Source organism: Rutidosis leptorrhynchoides, chromosome 11, assembly GCF_046630445.1.
Source record: "Rutidosis leptorrhynchoides isolate AG116_Rl617_1_P2 chromosome 11, CSIRO_AGI_Rlap_v1, whole genome shotgun sequence".
In the NCBI taxonomy this organism is placed as follows: Eukaryota; Viridiplantae; Streptophyta; class Magnoliopsida; order Asterales; family Asteraceae; genus Rutidosis; species Rutidosis leptorrhynchoides.
Window position 1 is genome coordinate 50,680,048 of NC_092343.1, and position 23,571 is coordinate 50,703,618.

The 23,571-nt window shown below is 35.2% G+C and overlaps 1 protein-coding gene across 1 annotated transcript; it reads left to right on the plus strand.

Annotated features, from left to right (window-relative positions):
* Positions 1-13,520: 13,520 nt before the first annotated feature.
* On the plus strand, positions 13,521-19,442 carry LOC139877092 (nuclear transport factor 2-like). The gene is made up of 10 exons (XM_071864505.1): positions 13,521-13,625; positions 13,778-13,843; positions 14,192-14,329; positions 15,131-15,419; positions 16,122-16,363; positions 16,939-17,113; positions 17,368-17,489; positions 17,567-17,632; positions 17,749-17,815; positions 18,924-19,442. Exons 2-10 carry the CDS (start codon positions 13,796-13,798, stop codon positions 19,208-19,210), a joined length of 1,434 nt encoding a protein of 477 aa, XP_071720606.1. The 5' UTR covers positions 13,521-13,625; positions 13,778-13,795; the 3' UTR covers positions 19,211-19,442.
* Positions 19,443-23,571: the final 4,129 nt, after the last annotated feature.

Genomic DNA, 23,571 nt, shown 5'->3' on the forward strand with positions numbered 1-23,571 from the left:
TCCTTGTAGGTTCAAATCAGGGGGGTCAATGACAGGTTCAATCGTAATTTTTATTTAATATTTATTTTCTTTTTCTGTTTTATAATTAAATAAAATATATAAATAATAAAAACTTTTAAAATTTTAAAACTAAAAAGAAAGTACTTTATAATTTTATAAATAAACTTAAAAATAGATTTTAAAATATTATATTTTTTTTTTACTTTTTTAATTTTTTAAACAAAAATATAAATTTTACAAAAACAAATTATAACTTAAAATTTAAAAATATGGCGTTTCGCTTCGGCGATCCCCGGCAGCGGCGCCAAAAATACTTGATGTTATGCGAGGTGTATATAAAATAGTTTATATTTTACAAGGAAAAACTATTAAATACGATACAATTTTACACAAGATATTTATTTATTTATAGAATGGATATACTTAAACCTTGCTACAACACTTATAGGCAGTGTACCTAATCGTACAGTAGTGTAGTTTTTAGTAAGTCCGGTTCGTTCCACAGGGAAATCTTTAAACAAAGCTCAACGCTATATTAGTTTACTTTTATAGAAATACAAACATATATATAAGTAATATTATTATTATAAAGGGGGGTTTTTACCGTTTAATGACCGGTTTGTCGATTTTAAAACTTTAGTCGCAGTTAAAACCTAATGTAAAATATTAAATAAATAAAAGACTTAAATTAAAACTTAAAGTAAATAACGATAATGAAATTGCGAATAATAAAAGTGCTATAAACTTGCGATAATTAAAAAGTACGATAAATAAAAGTGCGATAATTAGAAGTGCAATTAAATATAAAATAAAGGAAATTAAATATGAAATAAAAGAATTATGCTTATTTAAACTTCCGTAATCATGATGTTTGACGTGTTGATTTTAGTTTTATGCCCATGGGTTAATTGTCCTTTGTCCTGGATTATTCAATATGTCCGTCTGGTTTTTGTCCATAACAGTCCATCAGTCATAAATATAAAGTGCGAGTGTCCTCGTCAAATTATTATTATACCCGAAGTTAAATATTCCAACTAATTGGGGATTCGAATTGTAACAAGGTTTTAATACTTTGTTTAATGAATACACCAGGTTATCGACTGCGTGTAAACCAAGGTTTTACTACTTTGTTAACAATTACACCAATTACCCTTGAATGTAATTTCACCCCTGTTTTAATTATTCTAGTGGCTATTAATCCATTCCCGTGTCCGGTTAAATGAACGATTATTCGTACATATAAATACCCCGCCCATCGTGTCCGATCGAGTGTATATGGTAATTTATAGGGACGCCCAATTGTAAATCTTTATATTAACATTAATAAACTTTCATTTAGTTAAACAAATATAAAGCCCATTAATAGCCCATAGTCTAATTTCCACAAGTGTCGTTCTTTTGTCCAAACCCCAATTATGGTACAAAGCCCAATTACCCAATTTTAGTAATTAGCCCAACATCATGATTACTTCGTTTTAAATAAGCATAATAATAACTTAGCTACGAGACATTAATATAAAAAGGTTGAACATAACTTACAATGATTAAAAATAGCGTAGCGTTACACGGACAGAATTTCGACTTACACCCTTACAACATTCGCTAACATAACCTTATTATTATTATTAATTAAAATTAATAATTATAAATATTTATTTATATCATATGTTTGAGATAGAGGGAGATAGATATTATGGTGTTTTTGTTGGTCTCTAAAACTCGGCAGAAAACTGGCTTTATATAGGACCTGACCAGCATTTTCATTCCATGCGACTCGCATGGATTTTGTGCCTCTGGCCATGCGAGTCGCATGGCCACCCTGGATCCAGCCAAATTGGTTTGTTTTCTTCTTGCCGACGTAATATAATAATAATATATAATATAATATATAATTATATATAATTATATATATATTATATTATATTCTTGTGCATAGTAGACTAGATATTTTTGGTCCGTTGCGTCGGGCGTTTCTTCTTGGCTCAGGTCCCGGTTCCGGATTTTCGGACGTCCTCGCGTATTATTTTAAATCGCGTACTTTGCGTCTTGTAACTTGTACTCTTGTCATTTTGAGACGTTCCTCATCAATATTTTGAACCTTTTTAATTGTATCTTGTACTTTTTAGCTCTTTGGACCTTTTTGTCTTCAATTTGTCGAATCTGCCTTTTATCTTCTCTTTTTAAAATTTAAACGAATATCGCTTGTAAATCGAACAATACCAACTAAAATCTTGTCTTTCTTGGGGAATAATGCTATAAAATATGTGTTCATTTTTGGCATTATCACATCAGCAAACAGGTTAAAGGGAAAGAATGGCCGTCGATTTCGATGGTAATTCCAGACACAGATGATGTGCATGGAACCATTTTACCATCAGCTACTTCTATTCCCAAAGGCTCATCTAACATCCTAACAGGCAACTTCAACTTATCACAGAAGCCTAAGGACATAAAAGAACGATTCGCTCCTGAATCAAATAACACACGAGCTGGCAAGGAATTAACCAAGAACATACCAGTAATGACGTCATCGGTAGCGGTTGCAGCGTCTACCGTCATCTGAAACGCCCTTGCCTCTGTTGTTGGAGGATTCTTTCTCTTCTGCCCGGCAGTAGAAGCAGAAGATCCCCCAGAAGTAACTGACCTCGACCCTGACCCTGCCCCAGAACCGGCTCTCGATGCAGATGGACAATTCGCTGATCTATGCCCCTCTTGATGGCAACTCCAACAAACATTAGACTTAAATGAACAAGTTGTTGATTTATGACCTAACACTCCACATTTCAAACACCTTCTGGTCATTGGAGAACACGGACCGATATGGGTTGACTTACAAACATTACACCACCCAGACTGACTTGATCCTGATCCACTAATACCAGACTTAACTTTCTATTTAAACCCGCCTGACTTTTTACCACGAAAACCGGATTGCTTACTCGACTGCTGATTTGACTGTCCACCCGATTGACCTTCTGATTTACCCCTAAAAGATCCACTTCTCGAACTTTCTCTTTTCGCTGCCATGATATAACCTTCGGTAACTTTAGCCATCTCATGAGCCTGTGCCAATGTGGTTGCAAATCTCGCAACTATTCTATATTCTGGCTTAATCACCCGCATAAAATGCTGAATCTTATCTTTCTCAATTGGTACCCACTATTGAACGAACCTTAACTTAGATGTGAAATCTCTGAAAACCTCATCAATCGTCATACTTTCTGTCATTTTCATACTCAGAAACTCAGTTTTCAATCTTTCCATCTCATACTCAGAACAATACTGCTCACGAACTTTAGCAGCAAATTGTTCCCAGGTAATTTGACTGATCTGTTCTTTAGGTAAATATGCAGTGATAGAGTCCCACCATTCCATTGATTCGCCCTTGAGAAGCCTACTTGCAAACAGTACCATAGATTCAGGCTCACAGAAACATGCTTCTAATGCTCGTTCCACTTCTCTTAACCAATTGAGCGTCATTGTAGGGTTTGTGTGACCACTGTACTCAGGGGGTTTGCAGTCCATAAACTGTTTATAGGTACACTTCCTTCTTGTCTCAGGGACTTGAAATGGATACATCATTTGATTAGGAAAAGTCTGGTTAAACTGAAATGGCATTTGATAGTTTTGATAGGTATTTTGTGGAAATTGTGACTGAGAACTGCCATCGGCTTGATTATAAAAGTTAGGAGGAAAGGTTGTATTTAACACAGTGGTATTAGGGTTCCATTGCGCCCTTTCTTGTTCCAATTCCTTAATTTTCTCCTGAGCTTCTAGTAACCGACTTTGAAGTTCTATTACTTCTTGAGAAGTTTCTTCTTCTGAAGATACATGTCCATCTTCGTCAGGGGCTCTAAAAGTACCAGTTCCAGGGACTGTAGGGCCAGTAGCGTTAGCTTCGTTATCTGTCATCGCTGCACTACCACAACACTCACACCAAAGCTTAGTATAAATTCTGTTAGTACTAACAACTAACACATATCCTGTCCTAGTACTCACTTAACCCATCCCCAGCATGTTATGTTTGACATGACTCTTCTAAGTTTGGGAACATGACATGTAGATCACAATGCACATGCTGCCAAACTCAGCTCTGATACCAACTTGTGACACCGCTAAATTTTTTTTTAATAAATACGTGGCGGAAGCATAATATTAATTAAATACGATATCGACATTTGTACAAACCGATGTCACGTGTCATTAAAACAATTTACATATTAACAGGAAGAGACGTAAATACATTCTGTTTTCAAAAGTACATTTTTCATATTCTAAAAGACCACATCAGAGTTAACCGTGTCAAACATAACATCACCATGCCCGTCTTCTCCCAGAAAGTACTATCTACAAAAGCTATCAACCTGCAGGGAGGAGATGGAGGGGAATTAGCACGAAGCTAAGTGAGTACGACTAACTACAGGCCATAACATACATAAGTGTTATACTAATCATGTCACAATAGTCTAACACACAAACATCACCCAAGTGCCGTCTACAGAGACTCTGGCGGCTCGGCCAAACCATTAACCACCAGCTGATCGAATTGGGGCTTACCAGAAGTTCCTCCACCACCGTATGTATATACATAATCCACACGCGACGGTCGCGTCATTCACATATATATATACACCGCGGTTGTCTAGGCTACCACAGAGGAACCCAACCCACAGGTTGATCTCTCCTACCGAGGCTACCACACAATAGGGATGCACTGGGCTCCAGCAGACAAGCATCAACTAGCATGCAGTCATCACAAGAACTAACTAACCACAACAAAAAGTATATCTAACAAGCATGACAATCATAATATAACATGCTTCTATATACTATAATCTCCAGTTAGTCCCACTCACCAAATACCAGCAAACGAGAAGGTGTTCAGCTATCTAATCACTGAACCTTCTCTTTCTCCTTTTCTCCTGAGAAATACATATACACGAGTTAGTTTATGTCCATAAACACCAAATAACACAATACAGAAAATTTTGTCAGAAAACTGTCCACTAAAAATTTTCTGCTTAACACTTATGCACTTTCAAAATTTACATCCTAAACACCAAAATACAAACGGGCAGCATAACGTCTAAAAAATCAACACTTAGGTAAAATATTCTGCCCTGGACACTCAGTCGGTCGACTGACTCTTACAGTCGATCGACTGACTCTTACAGTCGGTCGACTGTCGACACAACCGGTCGACTGACCTTCCCAGTTGGTCGATTCATTTGATATTACATTAATCGACCGAAGGTAAATCTCAGTCGGTCGGTTCACTCAACAGTCGGTCGGTTCAACCCTCAGTCGGTCGACTGTCGACCGACAGTCGGCCGAGTGTGTTCATCTTCATCAGAAACTGAACAAAGGCTACGGACTTCATGATGAAATCCTCAAATCTCGATTTAGAGCTCGTTTTAAACACCAAAATCGACCACAACTTGTTCACTACTTGTTATAGACTCAAAACCCACAACAATTTGACCATAACAACACTTAAATCACTTGTTTTGACACAAATTTACACTTTTATGAAAACTAACACAAAAACTCCATTTTTTTGGAGATTAAAGCATGAAAAGCTATGAATCTTACCTTGTTAGAATCAGTAAATCACAAGGAACACAAAGATATGAACAATTTAAGCTCTAGCTAAAGATTAAGGATTAGGGTTTGATTGTAGGTGGAAGGGAAGGTACGGTGTTTAGAGAAGAAGGGTCCAGAAATGGAAAGAAAGAACATAGACCAGTCACTTAATTGTGGATAATTCCCACACTGTGCGATACACGGGTATTTATCAGTTATCTGATATCTTTCGTACTTTATTTGGCAACCCAAACGGAGTCCAAATTAAATAAACAAACCTGTTCTGTGACCCTTGTCACAAACTGATTCTAACCACATCATTAAATAATAACAAATATTAAATAAAAATAAAAGCATATAGTAACACAATACTAACTTAAGGACAATATAGTAATCTTACATCTAGGCCCGATTGAGGATGTTACAAATCTACCCCCTTAAGAAGATTCCGTCCTCGGAATCTGGTCAAGGTCAAACAACTGGGGATAGCGCGCCCTCATTAACTCCTCGGTTTCCCACGTCAAGTTAGGACCTAAACTGTGCCGCCATTCTACTAACACCATTGGAATCTATTTCTTTCTTAACTTCGTGACTTTCTTGTCCACTATTCTAACCGGCTCTTCTACTAGTTTCTTAGTCAAGTTGACTTTCAAATCTTTCAATGGAAGAATCTGACTTTCATCATCTACTTTTCACTTCCTTAAATAACACACATTAAACGTGTTGTGAATTCCTGCTAACTCTGATGGGAGATCTAAAACAACAGTTTGATCATTCAGAATTTCTATTATTGGAAATGGCCCAATAAACCTCGGAGCTAGTTTACCACGTTTGCCAAATCTGATCACCCCTTTCCACGATGATACCTTCAAGTATACACGATCACCTACATTAAAAATTACCGGACGTCTACGCGGATCAGCATACATCTTTTTTCGATCTCTAGCTGCTTTTAACTTTTCACGTGCAATTTCAACTTTTTCTGCAGTTAACTGAACAATTTCGGGACCTGCAAATTGTTTCTCATCTGCTTCTAACCAACATGTCGGAGTTCTACACTTACGACCATACAACATTTCATATGGCAGCATTCCAATACTAGAATGATACGAATTGTTGTAAGCAAACTCTATCAGTGGAAGATGCGAATCCCAAGAACCACCATATTCTAAGACACACGCTCTCAACATGTCTTCTAACGTTTGAATCGTTCGTTCACTCTGACTGTCTGTTTGTGGATGATATGCTGTACTTAAATTCACACGCGTACCCAGATTCTGTTGTAAACTGTTCCAGAAGTTCGATACAAACCTAGTATCTCTATCGAAAACTATTGACAACGGTATACCATGTCGACTAACGATCTCTTTCAAGTACAATTCTGCCAAATCACTTAACGAAGCTGTTTCACGAGTAGCTAAAAAGTGAGCACTCTTTGTTAAATGATCCACAATCACCCAGATCATGTCGTGTCCTTTCTGGGTTCGGGGTAACTTAGTTACAAAATCCATCGTTATATGATCCCATTTCCACCGAGAAATTTCTAACTGTCTTAGAGATCCATACGGTTTCTGATGTTCTGCCTTAACTTGCGCACAAATATGACATTTTTCGACAAAATTTGCAACATCTGTCTTCATTACCAATACAATGTTTTCAAGTCTCTATACATATTTGTACTACCTGGATGCACTGATAATCTCGATTTATGCGCTTCAGTAAGGATTAAATCCCTCAAATCTCCAAGCATAGGCACCCAAATTCGATCTTTATAGGTCTTTAATCCTCTAGAATCATTGCATAGGTCAAATTTTCTTTTAGTCATTTGTTCAGTCTTTAGGTTTTCGTCATTCAAAGCTACTATCTGAACGGTTTTCAAACGATTGATCAAGTCTGAAACTATCTCAATTCTCATAAATCTAACGTTTTCGACGATTTTCTTGCGACTCAGAGCATCTGCGACCACATTTGCTTTACCCGGATGGTACTTAATATCACAATCGTAGTCTTTAATCAATTCTAAACATCGACGTTGATGCATATTTAATTCTTTCTGCCAAAAGATATATTGAAGACTCTTATGATCTGTATAGATTTCACAATGTATAAATCTCAATCGGTCGGTTCACTCAACAGTGGGTCGGTTCAACCCTCAGTCGGTCGACTGTCGACCGACAGTCGGCCGAGTGTGTTCATCTTCATTAGAAACTGAACAAAGGCTACGGACTTCACGATGAAATCCTCAAATCTCGATCTAGAGCTCGTTTTAAACACCAAAATCGACCACAACTTGTTCACTACTTGTTATAGACTCAAAACCCACAAAAATTTGACCATAACAACACTTAAATCACTTGTTTTGACACAAATTTACACTTTTATGAAAACTAACACAAAAACTCCATTTTCTTGGAGATTAAAGCATGAAAAGCTATGAATCTTACCTTGTTAGAATCAGTAAATCACAAGGAACACAAAGATATGAACAATTTGAGCTCTAGCTAAAGATTAAGGATTAGGGTTTGATTGTAGGTGGAAGGGAAGGTACGGTGTTTAGAGAAGAAGGGTCTAGAAATAGAAAGAAAGAACACAGACCAGTCACTTAATTGTGGATAATTCCCACACTGTGCGATACACGGGTATTTATCAGTTATCAGATATCTTTCGTACTTCATTTTGCAACCCAAACGGAGTCCAAATTAAATAAACAAACCTGTTCTGTGACCCTTGTCACAAACTGATTCTAACCACATCATTAAATAATAACAAATATTAAATAAAAATAAAAGCATATAGTAACACAATACTAACTTAAGGGCAATCTAGTAATCTTACATCTAGGCCCGATTGAGGATGTTACAACAAGGGATGTTAGTGATTGGTGTTATCCGTAAGGATTCGTTTAGTTCGGTCTTCATCGTTTCAGGTTGTTGACCTTAGGTTGAGACTTGGTTGCTTTTAGCATTGTACTCGGTAAGGGTACGCTAAGGGATTGATATCTCGGTTCGAGATTGGTCGAGTTTTTCCCGATGTGAGGGATTGAGCAAGGTTTTAGTGCTCGGTTGGTGGATTTGATAAATCGCGGGTGACGATTTAGTTGTTAAAGGTGATTCATTTGGGAAGAATTATCTAGGAAAGTTCAGATTGTGACTTATGTTGAGGACCGTGCAGTGTAGGTCCGTTTGGTTAAGTGACGAGGATCACGAGGACGTGATCGAGTTTAAGTGGGGGAGAGTTGTAAGACCTAAATATTTATTGTACATAATGTATTTATGGTGTACGATGCATGTATGAAGTGTACGAAGCATGTACGTGTTGCTTGCTCGAACGTCGAAGGAGACTGGACGTTGTCTGAAGTGACAAGGTGTGTATGTATCTTTTCAACCCCAAATAAAGTTTGTCTTGATGTTTCAAAGCCTTACCATTGGAAAGAAAATCTTATTACGTTTCCAACGATATTTGATCCATCAAAAACGGAGCTACGGTCAAAAAGTTATGGCCAAAACAAGTTACTGAAAACTGACCTGAAGGTTGGAGCGGCGCTCCACCTTATGGAGCGGCGCTTCGAATGCGTCTGATGCAATTTTCAGCATTTTTAAAGTGTTTAAATGAGGGGTACTTTGGTGTTTTCACTTGGGGTCGGTTTGGGGTCATCAAAACTGATCCATTGATCATTCTTATCCTCATTTCACCCACACAAACACTTTCATCAAACCCTAGAGGGAGAAACCCATTTTAGTGAGAGAGAGCTCCAATTAGAGAAGAAGAAGAGTGTTTCGGGTCAAACCTCAAGTATTAAAGTTGTTCATCTCGTCAACGACATCATTTTGGCGGTATTGGTAAGTTCAAACTCCGAATTTCATTTGTTAGATTTGATATTCAAGTTAGGGTTTGAGATTGCTAGTTGTAAAACCCATTTAGTTGATGAAGAGGGTTTATGGAAACTTGCTATTTTGATATTTGGCGGGTTTTGGGTTGGTTAATGATTTAACCATGTTTAAGACTTGTAAATGGTATATAATCACTAGTATTAGTGATTATTGATGTTTTGGAGACCATCAGAGTTCTTGTGGTTGACTAATTTTGACTAGAGTCAAAATTAGGGTTTGTTGATGATTATGACCCAATTGTCGATTTAATAAGGTTTATAAACTTAAAATGGATTAAGTTGAAGTATAAAACTGAGTTAAATATGTTTTGGTGTCAAAACTTGCTAATGGCGCGATGTTGACTCCTTATGGGTCAAAATTAGGGTTTAAGTGTCATTTTGGGCAAGATAGGTGTTTAACACCTATGATTGGGTTTAATTGGCGTATTAGGACCATTCTCACTTGTGTTAGTGATTATTGGTTAACTTTGGGCGCGGTTTGTACTTGGAAGTGCATTTGGATCGAAATAGCACTAAATGTCAATTGGGTTGGTTTGTAAGTCAACTCTAATTGTGTTACTTGTTATGTGATAAATGGAATAGGTACATTCCATCGGCGATTGCGGATTTTGATTTGGCATCCATCAAGACTTCAAGGTGAGTGTTAATATCCTATGTGCATATGTATTTGTAGGATGGGTGCGGGTCGGGTGAAGTGGTTCTCGGTTATAGAGCTCACTTCACATATAGGTGGATTTGATGGACTTGTGTATAGGTCCAATTGGCACGGTTGTGCGTTTTAGTTAACCACCTTTGGCGAGGTGCACATTTTGTGTATACGTAATCACACGTGTTTGTGATGTGGATGATATAACCCCAATGGCGAAGGGTTTTGATGTTGAGAAGTGAGTCGCGTGTAGTTCGGATTCACGATGACGCGTGTGGTTTCGATCATCTCATTGTATTGTGAAAGTGAATCCCGTGTAGTTCGGATTCACGATGACGCGTGTAGTTCGGTCATCTTATTGAGGTAGTAATCTCGTGTGGTTTCGGATTACTAAGGCTCGTGTAGTTCGGCCAACCTCGATGTTGTCTTGTTGAAGATAGTAATCTCGTGTGGTTTCGGATTACTAAGGCTCGTATAGTTCGACCAATCTTCATTGTGGTGTTTGGTATTCGGTAATGGGTTAAGGGGTTAACCTTATTCGTCATATATTGCTATATATATATATATATCTATATCTATATATATATATATATATATATATATATATATATATATATATATATATATATTGTTGTATTGTCGTGATGTAGCTAACCCTCCGGGTGTAGCTTCTTGGCGCTGTTCACATCGTCGTTGGTGAACTTATGTTTGTTGATCCATATTTAGCTTGTTGCTTAGTGATCGTACGGTATGCTTAGATTAGCTTGCCTTTATGCTTGGATGCTCCGGTATGCAGTATTTATTTATTTATGTGGCGTGTCCATTTTATGCATATATATGTATGTAGTATATTTTCACTCACTAAGCGTTAGCTTACCCTCTCGTTGTTTACATTTTTTTTTATAGATTTGCTTGGATGAGGTGGCTCGGGTAAGCGTGGGAACTAGTGGCTCGCGTAGTTGCTTTAGAAGGCTTGCTTTTGGATTACTTAGGATTGGGTAGCGTATCCCCAATCGCCATGCTCGGCTTTTATTTTGTGTTCAAATTTGTGGGGTCGAAACTTGTATTTTGTACTTAAAGGGTAAATTGGGTCGATGTGGGCCCCGCCTCGTAAAACTTATTTTATGAATGGAACGTGTTAGTTTTTCATATATGAATATGTTGTGAAAAGCGTTTTGTCTAAATACGTCGGGAAGTGGTCAAACATTTTCGCATTTTGGGACTTTTTGGACAGCGGGCTGCCAGGCCCCTTTTGCGCGCCGCGCCATTTACTGCACCAAGAAATTTTTTTTTAATTGATATTTCCGTGTGATCGTTTGTATATCGGGTTGGGTTGTTACAATAAATAATAATAATAATACTACTAATAATAATAAAATTAATAATAATATTATATTAATCTTTAATAATAATAATAATAATAATAATAATAATAATAATAATAATAATAATAATATAAATAATAGATACTAGTAATATAGATAGAGAGATGAGTGAAATGTGAATTGCATCGAGCCAGATTTCGATATTTAAAGAGGTGTGGCTGCCACCAACCCCCTATGCGATCGCATGAGGTTTGGTCTTCCTGGCCATGCGATCGCATGGCCCTGGTGTCCAGCTCACACTCGTTTGTTTTTCATGCCGACGGTTTATATAACAATATATATATATTAATAATTAATAATTTATATAATTATATATATATTATATTATATTTACGTGTCTAGTTAACGTCTAAAATTAGTTCCATTGACTTGGACGTTGTCACTCGACTAATGTCTCGGTTCCGGTTTTTCAAACGAAGTTTCGTACACTTAGAAAACTTGCACTTTACGTTACGTGACTCGTACCCTTGTCAAAATATAAACTAAAATCATTGATAAACTATGTTACACGAAGTATAACTTATACATTTGGTGTTTTGATCATTTGCTTCTGTAAATCAACTACTCGTTATTCATTAAAATATATTTAATAATATATTTAAAATTTAAAATATTACTTAAATCAAAACGTCTTATAATTATATTAATATTACATTGTAAAATATATATATATATATATATATATATATATATATATATATATATATATATATATATATATATATATATATATATATATATATATATATATATATCTTTATTTAAGAATATAATATAATTTATATATATAATATATAATTGAAATATTTATTCAGTTTTCAAAATCAGTTATCTTTCAAAGTCCGTTTTATATAATTTAAACTCGTTTAAATAATAGAAGTTATTATATTAAATAATGTTTTTAATAATATGATAACTATATAATTAATTTACCAAGGGACACGAGGCAACAATGTAAAGCACGCTTTTGAAATTTAAACGGGAATCTTTACTAACTTTGGACTAACCCTCGTTAATGGCACATTTGTTCTTACTTGTACCACTTTACCATTTTTCGAATATTGTTAAAATGGAAAGATTTCTCACACCAATGTGGGCCTCACAACCGAGACTTGTAATCATACAATGTATCTGATAAATCAATCATTTGATATTATCTTCTAATTCCATCGATAAACATATTGAAACAAATACGTTCACGTAAAGTATTATACGTTTAATACTTTGTTAATATTCTCAAGTTATAAAATATACACATATATATATATATATATATATATATATATATATATATATATATATATATATATACATGTTCATATCCAACTAAATAATGGTTCGTGAATCGTCGGAATCCGGTCAAGATTAAATAAATGTATGAACACAGTTTAAAATTCTTGAAATTTAACTTAACAAACTTTGCTTATCGTGTCGGAATAATATAAAGATAGAGTTTAAATTTGATCGGAAATTTCCGGGTTGTCACAGTAGCTTATTTTTAAAGATGGTAGCTGGAGCATATTATTTTTTATAAGTGTTTGGTAAACTAGCCGAGCTTATTTTGCAGTTCATAAGCTCTACTTTTTTTCATAAGCTACTACAAGTAGCTTATTTTTTAAGAGCTTATGATTTTCATAAGCTCTACTTTTTACGTCTATCAAACAAAGCTTATGATTTAGAGCTTATTAAAATCATAAGCTCAAGCTCAATAAACTGGTGTGCCAAACACACTCAAAATCAAATTAAGTGTATAAATTTTGTTTAATTAATTATAAATTAATTATTGATATATTTATATTTGACATGTTTATGTTATAATTTAGGAATTAATTTATATATGTCAAGTTCAAATAAGAAACAAAATAAAAATAAATTAGGATTCCCTATTTACCTTGGAAGCCCTCTCAGCTACGCTTCCTTTTACCCTGTACGAACTCGCTCTTGTTTTTAAGATCCCTCGAACCATACACACTTGCCTCACACAACAAACCCTAATTCATATTCATAATATACATACATATATATACACACACATAATAATACATACATCTATAATCGTAGTAACGAATCAAAGATTCAATCTTTCTCAATCTCCTTCCTCATTCATCTCCGTTCTCTACAGGTACAGATTTACTTATGCTCTCTTCAAATCGATCTATATCAATTTATTCATATATGCTCATATGTAGTATATAATAATATGATATGCAAGTTTTAAAAGTTTTTTGCTTTTGATTTGATTTATGATTTATGGTCGAGCTTAATTTCGTTTAGGGTTTGATATAATCAACAATGGCGGCTCCTGCAGCTACACCTCAGCAACCTGTCTCAGCTCAAGTTGTACGTATTTTATTTTTTTTAGATTGCTTATTGCGTATGCTGTATTTGTATATAAATCTAAAAATTTTAAATTTGATGGCAGTTGTAATTTTTTTTTTTATCTTTTAATATATTGTTTTGTACCTAACTAAATACGTAGACTATATTTTTTTGTTTGTGTGTTAAAGTATATAGTTTTTTGTTAAGAAGCAAATCGATCGGTTATGGTGGGAAAATTATGAGAATTTAAATTTAATGTTGTAGTATACTTTTGTGTGAGTTGAGCTTTGAACTATAATTTTTCATGTAATCTTATGTTGTATATTTTACAGTATCATTATTTAGTATACATGTTTTGATAATATGTAGGTTGGCAATGCATTTGTTCAGCAATATTATCATATATTACACCAATCTCCTGGTTTAGTGCACCGATTTTATCAGGATATTAGTAAAGTTGGACGCCCTGAGGAAGACGGTTCGTTGAGTATAACGACTACCATGGAGGTATGATCTTTATTATCTAAAATGTCTAGTTGTACGATGCAATTTCTTTGCCCTGATCTATTTTGTGGCAAATTAGCTGATATCTGCAATAAAGATTCAAAGGTTCATGTCACTAAAACTTTGATAATCGGTTCTTGACATTCTATCTAATAATTGTTTAAGTGGGAATAAGTGGTTGCATAAGTGTGAACATGTAGATATGTGAGATATTATAATTATACTTGTTGTGTTTGATATTTAGAAATTTAATTTTAATTCTACATTAGTTCATTTGCTTATTTGAATAATTAGTTTAATTGTTTCACTACATTTAACAAGGTTGCAAAACTCGCGACTCGGGGAGTAATGGGTCGGGAATTCGGAGGGTGTAAATAGCAATTCGGGGATTAATTGGATTGGACTTTTTATACATTTAAATACTACATCGTAAAATTATGTTCAAATATAGAATAAAACCTTAAACATAAACTTTAACATAATTGTCCAAAAACATAAACATAATCGTTCATTGTTCTAAAACTCTAAGATTCTAGTTTAAGTTCATGTTAAAATTTGACCAATTTTCAACTTTGAGCGACTATGACTAACAAATTCGATTTTGACCTGTTAACCGACATTGACTGATTAATTAAACGTGTTAAAATCGGAATACTCTGTTCTTAAAAAGAAGTAACCGGGTTTTTTTTTACAACAATGGTATCTGGGAGAGAGATATTGACGAACACAAGCTGATAAAATCAAATAGTTTGATACTTTTTTAATTCTAAAAATATGTTCTGATCATTTTTTTTGGATATGCAGGAGATCAATTCAAAAATACTATCTCTTAACTACGACGAATTCAAGGCCGAGATCAAATCCGTCGACTCACAAGAATCTTTGAATGGTGGTGTCACTGTCCTTGTCACTGGTTGTCTAACTGGAAAAGACAATGTTCTTCGAAAGTTTGCTCAATCTTTCTTTCTTGCTCCACAAGACAAAGGCTACTTTGTCTTAAACGACATGTTCCGTTACATTGAAGATTCCAATCTCACGGAAGAAAACATTGTTCCTACCGAGGACATTGAGGCCCCTATCACTCCTGAACAAGGTAACTATAAACATGCATATTTAGTTGATAATTTAATATTGATCGTTTAATTTCTTTCTGTCAATCATTTCATTCGACCATAATTCATCATCAGAGTCAGAATTAAATTAAAGTTAATATCTTTCTGTCAATCATTTGACCCATGACACATTTGACCTGTTGCCCAAACCGACCCAACCAGACCCAGTTGGATCCCTTTAAGAATCTGACCCAATTGACACATGACCCATTTGACCCGTTACCCAACCCTACCCAACCTGACCCATTTGGACCCATTTAAAAATCGGACCCGTTTAACCCATGACCTATATCAAACCAAAACTGCTTTGATCTGTTACACAAACTGACCCAACATGACCCGTTGGCCAGGTATAGAACAAATACAGACCGCTATTACTGTCAAAGCTTTCCTTTTTCTGAGTTCCAATTAGAAAATTCTGTATTCTGAGTTCCAATTAGAAAATATGTAATTAATGGCAAAGTTAATTACAATTTTTTTTGGACTACTTATAAACGTGTATGTCCCGTTTTCATTTGAGATTTTTTTTTTTTTTTTTTTTTTGCTTTATAATCACAGTTCCATCTTTATTTATTTGATAGCAGACAGTACATGTTTATTATAAACTTATTGGATCAGGCTTTTTATGTTTTAAAAGTTCAGCCACTGATTTTATTTTATTTATTTATTTATTTAATATGCAGTGCCTGAAAGTGTTCCTGTGGTGGAGAATGGTATTCCCGAGCAAGTTTCTGTACCAGAAAACGAATCTCAGGTGGAGACGGTGTTCAGTTCACCTGAAAAGGTTGAAGTTGCAATTGTTGATGAGGAAGAACCCGAGCCGGTACCCGAAGTTATCGATGAAGTTCAGGAAGAGGTATCACAAGTAATTGTGGATTCCAACACAAAAATTGAGGAAGCGCCTAAGAAGTCGTATGCATCTATTGTAAGTAATCTTTATGCATGTTCTTTTTGCTTTTGTTTGCATGCTTATTTATTTGTTGTGATTTGCGAATGTGATTTGACAGTTGCAATGATTTATTATGAGAAGCTAATTCATTCAAATTTTTTTAAGATAATTTAGGAATATTTGGCTGATTATATATTTTTTTCCATTAATCTTTGGGGTACATGTCTCAAGTAGGTTTAGGGCTCAATAGTTTTCAGAAGTGGCATTTTCAACCCTTATAAATGTTAATATTGGTCGATTTGGGTTTGGTTTTTTCTATTAATATTTATATCAGTGTTGCAGAACTCAGAATTTAATCGACGAGTACTCGGTTTTTGCAACTCGGCGAGTACTCTGTCAATCCTCGGGATTGTTTGGGAAATCGGTCAAAACTTGGTCAAAACTCGGGAGTACTCTGAAAATTGGCCAAAAATTGGTCAAAACACGGTCAAAATCTGTCAAAGTCAAACTTGGTCAACACCCGTGTACTTCCCGAGTAGCGATGTTTGCAACCTTGATTTATATCTTATACATAAACATACTATTTATGAGACTTTTCATTGTTGTTAAAGGTAATGGATCTGAAGCAGAATGGCGTGCCATTCTCGTCACCGGGACCCGCTCCAAGGAAACCTCAACCTAGGAAACAAGAGCAACATGTGAACAATGTCTCACCAACTGTCTTGGCCCCCGAGACAGCAGCTTCCAATGTTGATGCTGTTGAAAACAACATTCACGATGATGAAGGTATGCCTACATTTTTTTTTTCCTGTGATATATTCATTCTTTTTTTGATATATCTTATAATAATATATGCTTCTAATGTGGATTATGTATCAACTTTGATTGTTTTTGAATGATATTGACCAAAAAAACTGACTTTTACCTACTAAATCTTGACCATTAGAAGAAAAAACCCTAACCTTAAAAAAGTAATTTTTTTTTTTCTTTCTTGTGTATCTATGTTCAATTAATTGTTGCAACCTTTTTGTTTTGGGCAGCTGATGGTTATTCGATCTACATCAAGGGTCTCCCAATGAGTGCTACACCTGCTATGTTGGGCGACGAGTTTAAAAGGTTTGGGCCCATTAAGCCCAATGGCATTCAAGTTCGAAGCAACAAGGTATAATCCACCCCTCTAAACCAACTTACCAATTTGTTTTTTTTATAAATTTTTTAATTCTCACTAACTCGTGGTAGCAACAGGGTTTCTGTTTTGGGTTTGTTGAATTTGAGGCTCCCGATGCTGTCCAAAAGGCAATTGATGTACGTATAACTTGATGTTCATACATTTGTATCTCTTTTTATGTTTAAATAGATAAAAGAATTTCAATACTAGATCTTATGTTAATTGTTTTGACATGTATCTTATGATGTATTAGGCTTCACCTGTCTTAATTGGTGGACGCAATGCCGTTGTTGAAGAAAAGCGGTCCACAAACTCCAGAGGTAAGTTCTAAATGTGTGTGTGTGTGTGTTTTTTATTTTATTTTATTTATATATACATATCTATATATTTCCAATGGGCCAATTACATGAAATGGTAGTTACTTTCGGTCAATTTTTATCTCTAGTGATTAGTATTGTAACTCACAAAAAGGCTCAAGGTTTCAAAACATGAAATTGATGCTGAAGTGGTCTGACATGGCTTATAAAAACAGTTTACTTTCAAGATTAATGAACTCATTATCAAAGTTTAAACCTTTTTGTGATAAAAATAAAGTTTACATGAAATTGATACTGAAGTGGTGCTGACATGGCTTCTAAAAACATTTCCCTTTCAAGATTAATGAATTCCTTATCAAAGTTTAAACCTTTCTATGATAAAAATAAAGTTTACATGAAATTGATGCTGAAATGGTGCTGACATGGCTTATAAAAACAGTTTACTTTCAAGATTAACGAACTCCTTATCAAAGTTTAAACCTTTTTGTGATAAAAATAAAGTTTACATGAAATTGATAATAAAGTGGTGCTGACATGGCTTCTAAAAACATTTCCCTTTCAAGATTAATGAATTCCTTATCAAAGTTTAAACCTTTCTATGATAAAAATAAAGTTTACATGAAATTGATGCTGAAATGGTGCTGACATGGCTTATAAAAACAGTTTACTTTCAAGATTAATGAACTCCTTATCAAAGTTTAAACCTTTTTGTGATAAAAATAAAGTTTACATGAAATTGATGTAGAAGTGGTGCTGACATGGCTTCTAAAAACAGTTTACTTTCAAGATTAATGAACTCCTTATCAAAGTTTAAACCTTTTTGTGATAAAAAGAAAGTTTACTTGAAATTGATACTGAAGTGGTGCTGGCATGGCTTCTAAAAACGGTTTACTTTCAAGATTAATGAATTCCTTATCAACGTTTAAACCTTTTTGTGATAAAAATAAAGTTTACATGAAATTGATACTAAAGTGGTGCTGACATGGCTTCTAAATACAGTTTACTTTCAAGATTAATGAACTCCTTATCAAAGTTCAAACCTTTTTGCGATAAAAATAAAGTTTACCTTGTTAAGCAAGTAACCCGTTTTTAATAATCTCTTAACGTTTAGCAGGAGGACGTGGAAGATTTCCAGGTGGCAGAGGTGGTGGTTTTAGAAACGAGGGTGTTAGGGGCGGCCGAGGAAACTTTAATGGTGGAAGAAGTTTTAATCGTGGCAGTGATTTTAATGGAGGACGGAATGATTATGGCGGCAATAGAGGCGGTGGACGTGGTGGACCGCCATCAAACCGTGGCGGCGGCGGCGGCGATGGATATCCGAGGGATCGCGTGAATCGGGGTGTCGCTGTTAATGGAACAGCCAAGAATATGGCACCACGAGTTACTGCGACTGCTTGAACGATTGAGTGATTTTGTTGGGAATTGGTAGGGGTAAAATGGTAAAAGACTTTGATTGGTTTAGTTGGGAAATTTTTGTCTAACTTGGGGGGGTTTTTTGGTCATTTGTGTGTTGTAGTTATAGTATTTGTCCCAGCTATTTGCATTTGTTTTTTAATTTGTTGGAAGTGGATTTTGGTAGAGTAGAGATTGTGATGTTATTGTTGGGTATGCAATTGCCTGATAATGATGAAAATTATCATTATTAGTTACTTCTTCTGGTTCTATTATGTGCATCTAGTGAGTAATACTAACATAAAATATATATGCAGAGGTAAGAGGTATTTTTGTCACTGCAAAAGACAAAATATCATATTATGGTTACTAGTGACATTTAACCCCAAACATAAAGTATAATAGTTAGGCAACACTAGCCTAGACCATTTTGTGCTTTCTCTGTTGAAATAGATTTTAGACTCATTTATTCATCGGATTTCCACATCTTGATGATCATGAAACTGATTTGTTAGATGGTGAGGGTTTCATCGCGAAGCATTTTGAATCGGAATTAATGGTGGCAAAATTTTTTTTTTATCTGTTATTCAGTTGAATAAGGAATTAGTGTAGGAGGAGATCAATGTAAATTGACTTTACGGGTGACGTTCATAATGAGAAAGATACGTATACGATTTTTTGAACAGTTAAGATTAAAGATTACTTTTGCATTCAAGGTGATATTTTGACATCAAGGATATTTTAAAAGATGGTGATGTATTTTTAGTATTGTTATAATATATTACGGAGTATATATTATATTTATTATACATTATTATAATAAACGCTGTATTGAGATATTAATGAAAATTGATTTTTGATTAGGAACATTGGATTACAAAAAAGACCATCCATGCCCCTATTTTCTCACCATTAGATCAACTTAATTTTACTTATTCTCTGTAATACTTTCATGTCCGATCTTATGTTTTGTGCACATAGATAATAATCCTTTAATATCAATGGTTAGAGCGGGAGAATAGTGGATGTTCAAACTGGATCGAAACTTGTAAAAAAAGAATAAAAATACAAAAAAACAATTTACAAACTTCAAATTCCAAACTAACAAACCTATGACATATTGTCCTTGCATAATCTTCAAGGGATCATGGACTGAAGATCCTAATCTAATAAAACAAGAAGCATATTCCTATTTTAACAACATCTTCCGATCCAAACACTTACGTGACGAATGCCCTTTCGATCATGTTTCACATCTTGAATACATTTCCTCCTTGGACAATCAACTCCTAGAAGCTAAATTTAACGAAAAAGAAATATGGGAAGCCATATGTAATTGCGATAGCTCTAAAGCTCCTGGGCCGGACGGTTTCAACATGAGATTCTTTAAAAAACATTGGGAACTGATTAAAACCGACCTCATTAAATCTCTAGATTGGTTCTGGGAAAACTCAGAAATCTCCAAAGGATGTAATGCATCTTTCTTCACATTAGTCCCGAAAAAACCCAACCCAATCGGATTAAATGAATATCGCCCAATCTGTCTAATAGGTAGCTACTATAAAATTCTCACCAAAATACTCTCCAATCGCCTTGCCATGGTCATTCATAAAATCATTGGTAGTGAACAAACAGCTTTCCTCAAAGGTCGAAATATCCTAGATAGTGTCCTAATTGCAAACGAAATAATTGATGAATTAAAACGTAAAAAACAAAAAGGTTTAATCTTTAAAGTTGACTTCGAAAAGGCATTTGACTGCATTGAGTGGGACTTTCTATTTAAAACCATGCACTTCATGGATTTTGGTCCAAAATGGATTGGTTTCATTCGGGCATGCCTTTGGTCATCATCTATTTCTGTACTAATCAATGGCTCTCCCACCAAAGAATTTTCCCCTGAAAGGGGAATTCGACAAGGTGACCCCATTTCGCCATTCCTGTTCATCATTGTTGCTGAAGGTCTTAACATACTTGTCAAAAGAGCATTAGCCAATGGTCATTTGCAAGGATTAAAGATCGGACATGACAATCTCAATATTACACACCTCCAATATGCCGATGATACAATCTTCTTCGGCGAATGGAATAAAAGAAACGCCAAATATATCTCCAAACTACTAAAATGTTTTGAAAATATTTCAGGCCTCAAAGTTAACTTCCGTAAAAGCAAACTTTACGGTATAGGTACATCTACGACCGAAACCGAACAAATGGCTTGCTACATGAACTGCTCTGCGGGTCATACCCCGTTCTCCTATCTTGGACTTCCTATTGGTGTACCCACATCTCACGCCTCCTCGTGGCAGCCGATCGTTGAGAAATTCGACAAAAGGCTTTCAGATTGGGCTGCTAAATCTATTTCTTTCGGAGGTCGACTTACGACCATCAAATCAATTCTTAGTAGTATCCCATTATACTACTTCTCCTTATTTCATGCACCATCCGCTATCCTTAAGGTACTTGAATCTAAAAGACGGAAATTCTTCTGGGGAGGATCTTCAAACGATAATAAAATTAATTGGATCAAATGGGACCAAATAATTTTGCCATACGATTGTGGGGGTTTAAACGTGGGGTCCCTCTTTGCTAAAAACATATCATTACTTTGTAAATGGTGGTGGCGTTTTAAAAACGAAGATAATGCATTATGGGTAAAAATAATCAAAAGCATTTATGGGCCGGGGGGAGGGTTGGATACTAACTTTTTATGCAGGAACATTTCAGGTCGCACCATTTGGAAAGAGATTATTAAAGCTGGAAAAGTTGCTGACAATATAGGCACAACCTTCACATCCTCGATTTCAAAGTGCATAGGAAATGGCACATCAATAAGCTTCTGGCATGATATATGGATCGGATCTGAGTGCTTAAAAGATACATTTCATAGACTATTCATGTTGGAATCCCGCAAAGAAGCAACTGTTGCTGATAGAATAATGAACGTTAACTCTACCTCGATCGGTAATTGGGATTGGTCCCGCCCTCCTAGTGGTCGTGCAAAGGATTATCTCACGGAGCTCAACAACCTAATAACATCTGTTATTATTTCAGATCGCCCCGACTCATGGAAATGTTCCCTTGACACATCCGGCATCTACACTTCAGCAGCACTGTCAAATCTGATCAATAAGCTTAAATACGGCACAAACTCTAGAAACCTTTCACTACCTCAAAACAAATTCGTTCCACAAAAGATATTCATTTTCTCATGGAGGGCCGTTCAACAAAAAATCCCGGTTAGAAGCGAACTCGATAAAAAAGGAATTGACCTTCACACCATCTTATGTCCCTTATGTGAGCACCAAATTGAAACCATTGATCACGCGTTGTTAAATTGTCAAAAAGTATCTTCAATATGGATACAATTTCTCGATTGGTGGAATCAAAACAACATAAGTATCTCTATCATCAATGATGCCATCATCTCGGATCAAGGCATATCACATAATTCCACTGGTTCTTCAATATGGCAAGCTGCTAAATGGATTGCGTGCTACATTATTTGGAAACATAGGAACTTAAAGATTTTTTCCGGAAAAATATGGAACCCCGCTGTGATAATCTCCGAGATCCAATCTCAAAGCTTTAGCTGGATCTCAAATCGTTCACGGAAGAAAACACCTATCGATTGGCATCAATGGCTACTCAACCCGTCATTTTACGTGTCACCTCCTTCAAACCGCATAGGCGTCGGTTAACATAACTTAATTCAAATCGGGATGGTTTCGTTATTCTATATAGCCTATGTGGGTTAGATTAAATGGGTTGGTTGTGTGTCAACTTTGTAGTCGCTTGATCGGCACGGTTGTCCCCTCCTTCCCCGCTTGTTGTTCTTTTACGCAAGTTCGTCCCTCGTAGTGTTATCTAGTCTACGTCTCCCCCGATCATAAGTTCAGATAATTATTCCATATTTTCTCAGCTGATCCGTTTCGTTTATAGCATTGTATAAAAGCATATAGGGACTTGTATTGTAATATTCCATATAATAATAATAATATTTTTGCTTTTCAAAAAAAAAAAATTTCAACAAGTATTGTAGGATGCAAGTATTTTCAAGATTGTCTTATAGGATGCAAGTATTTTCAAGAGAATAGCCCATAGGATGCAAGTATTTTCAAGAGAATAGCCCAACAAATATATAAACGAGTAAAAAAACGTTTTTATATGTTCAGACTAACCGGAAAGGTCGAGTATTTTTATTGGCATAATCAAGTTATCCCGTAAATGTTACCGACTCTTCCTCTGACCACCCCACAACTTGTTATTAGTAAGAAAGTTAGGATGCCAACCATTGAGTCGTCTTGTACTTTTTAATAACCCTACAAGTATTAGAAATAATATTAATCACACCCGTAATTAATGCGCTA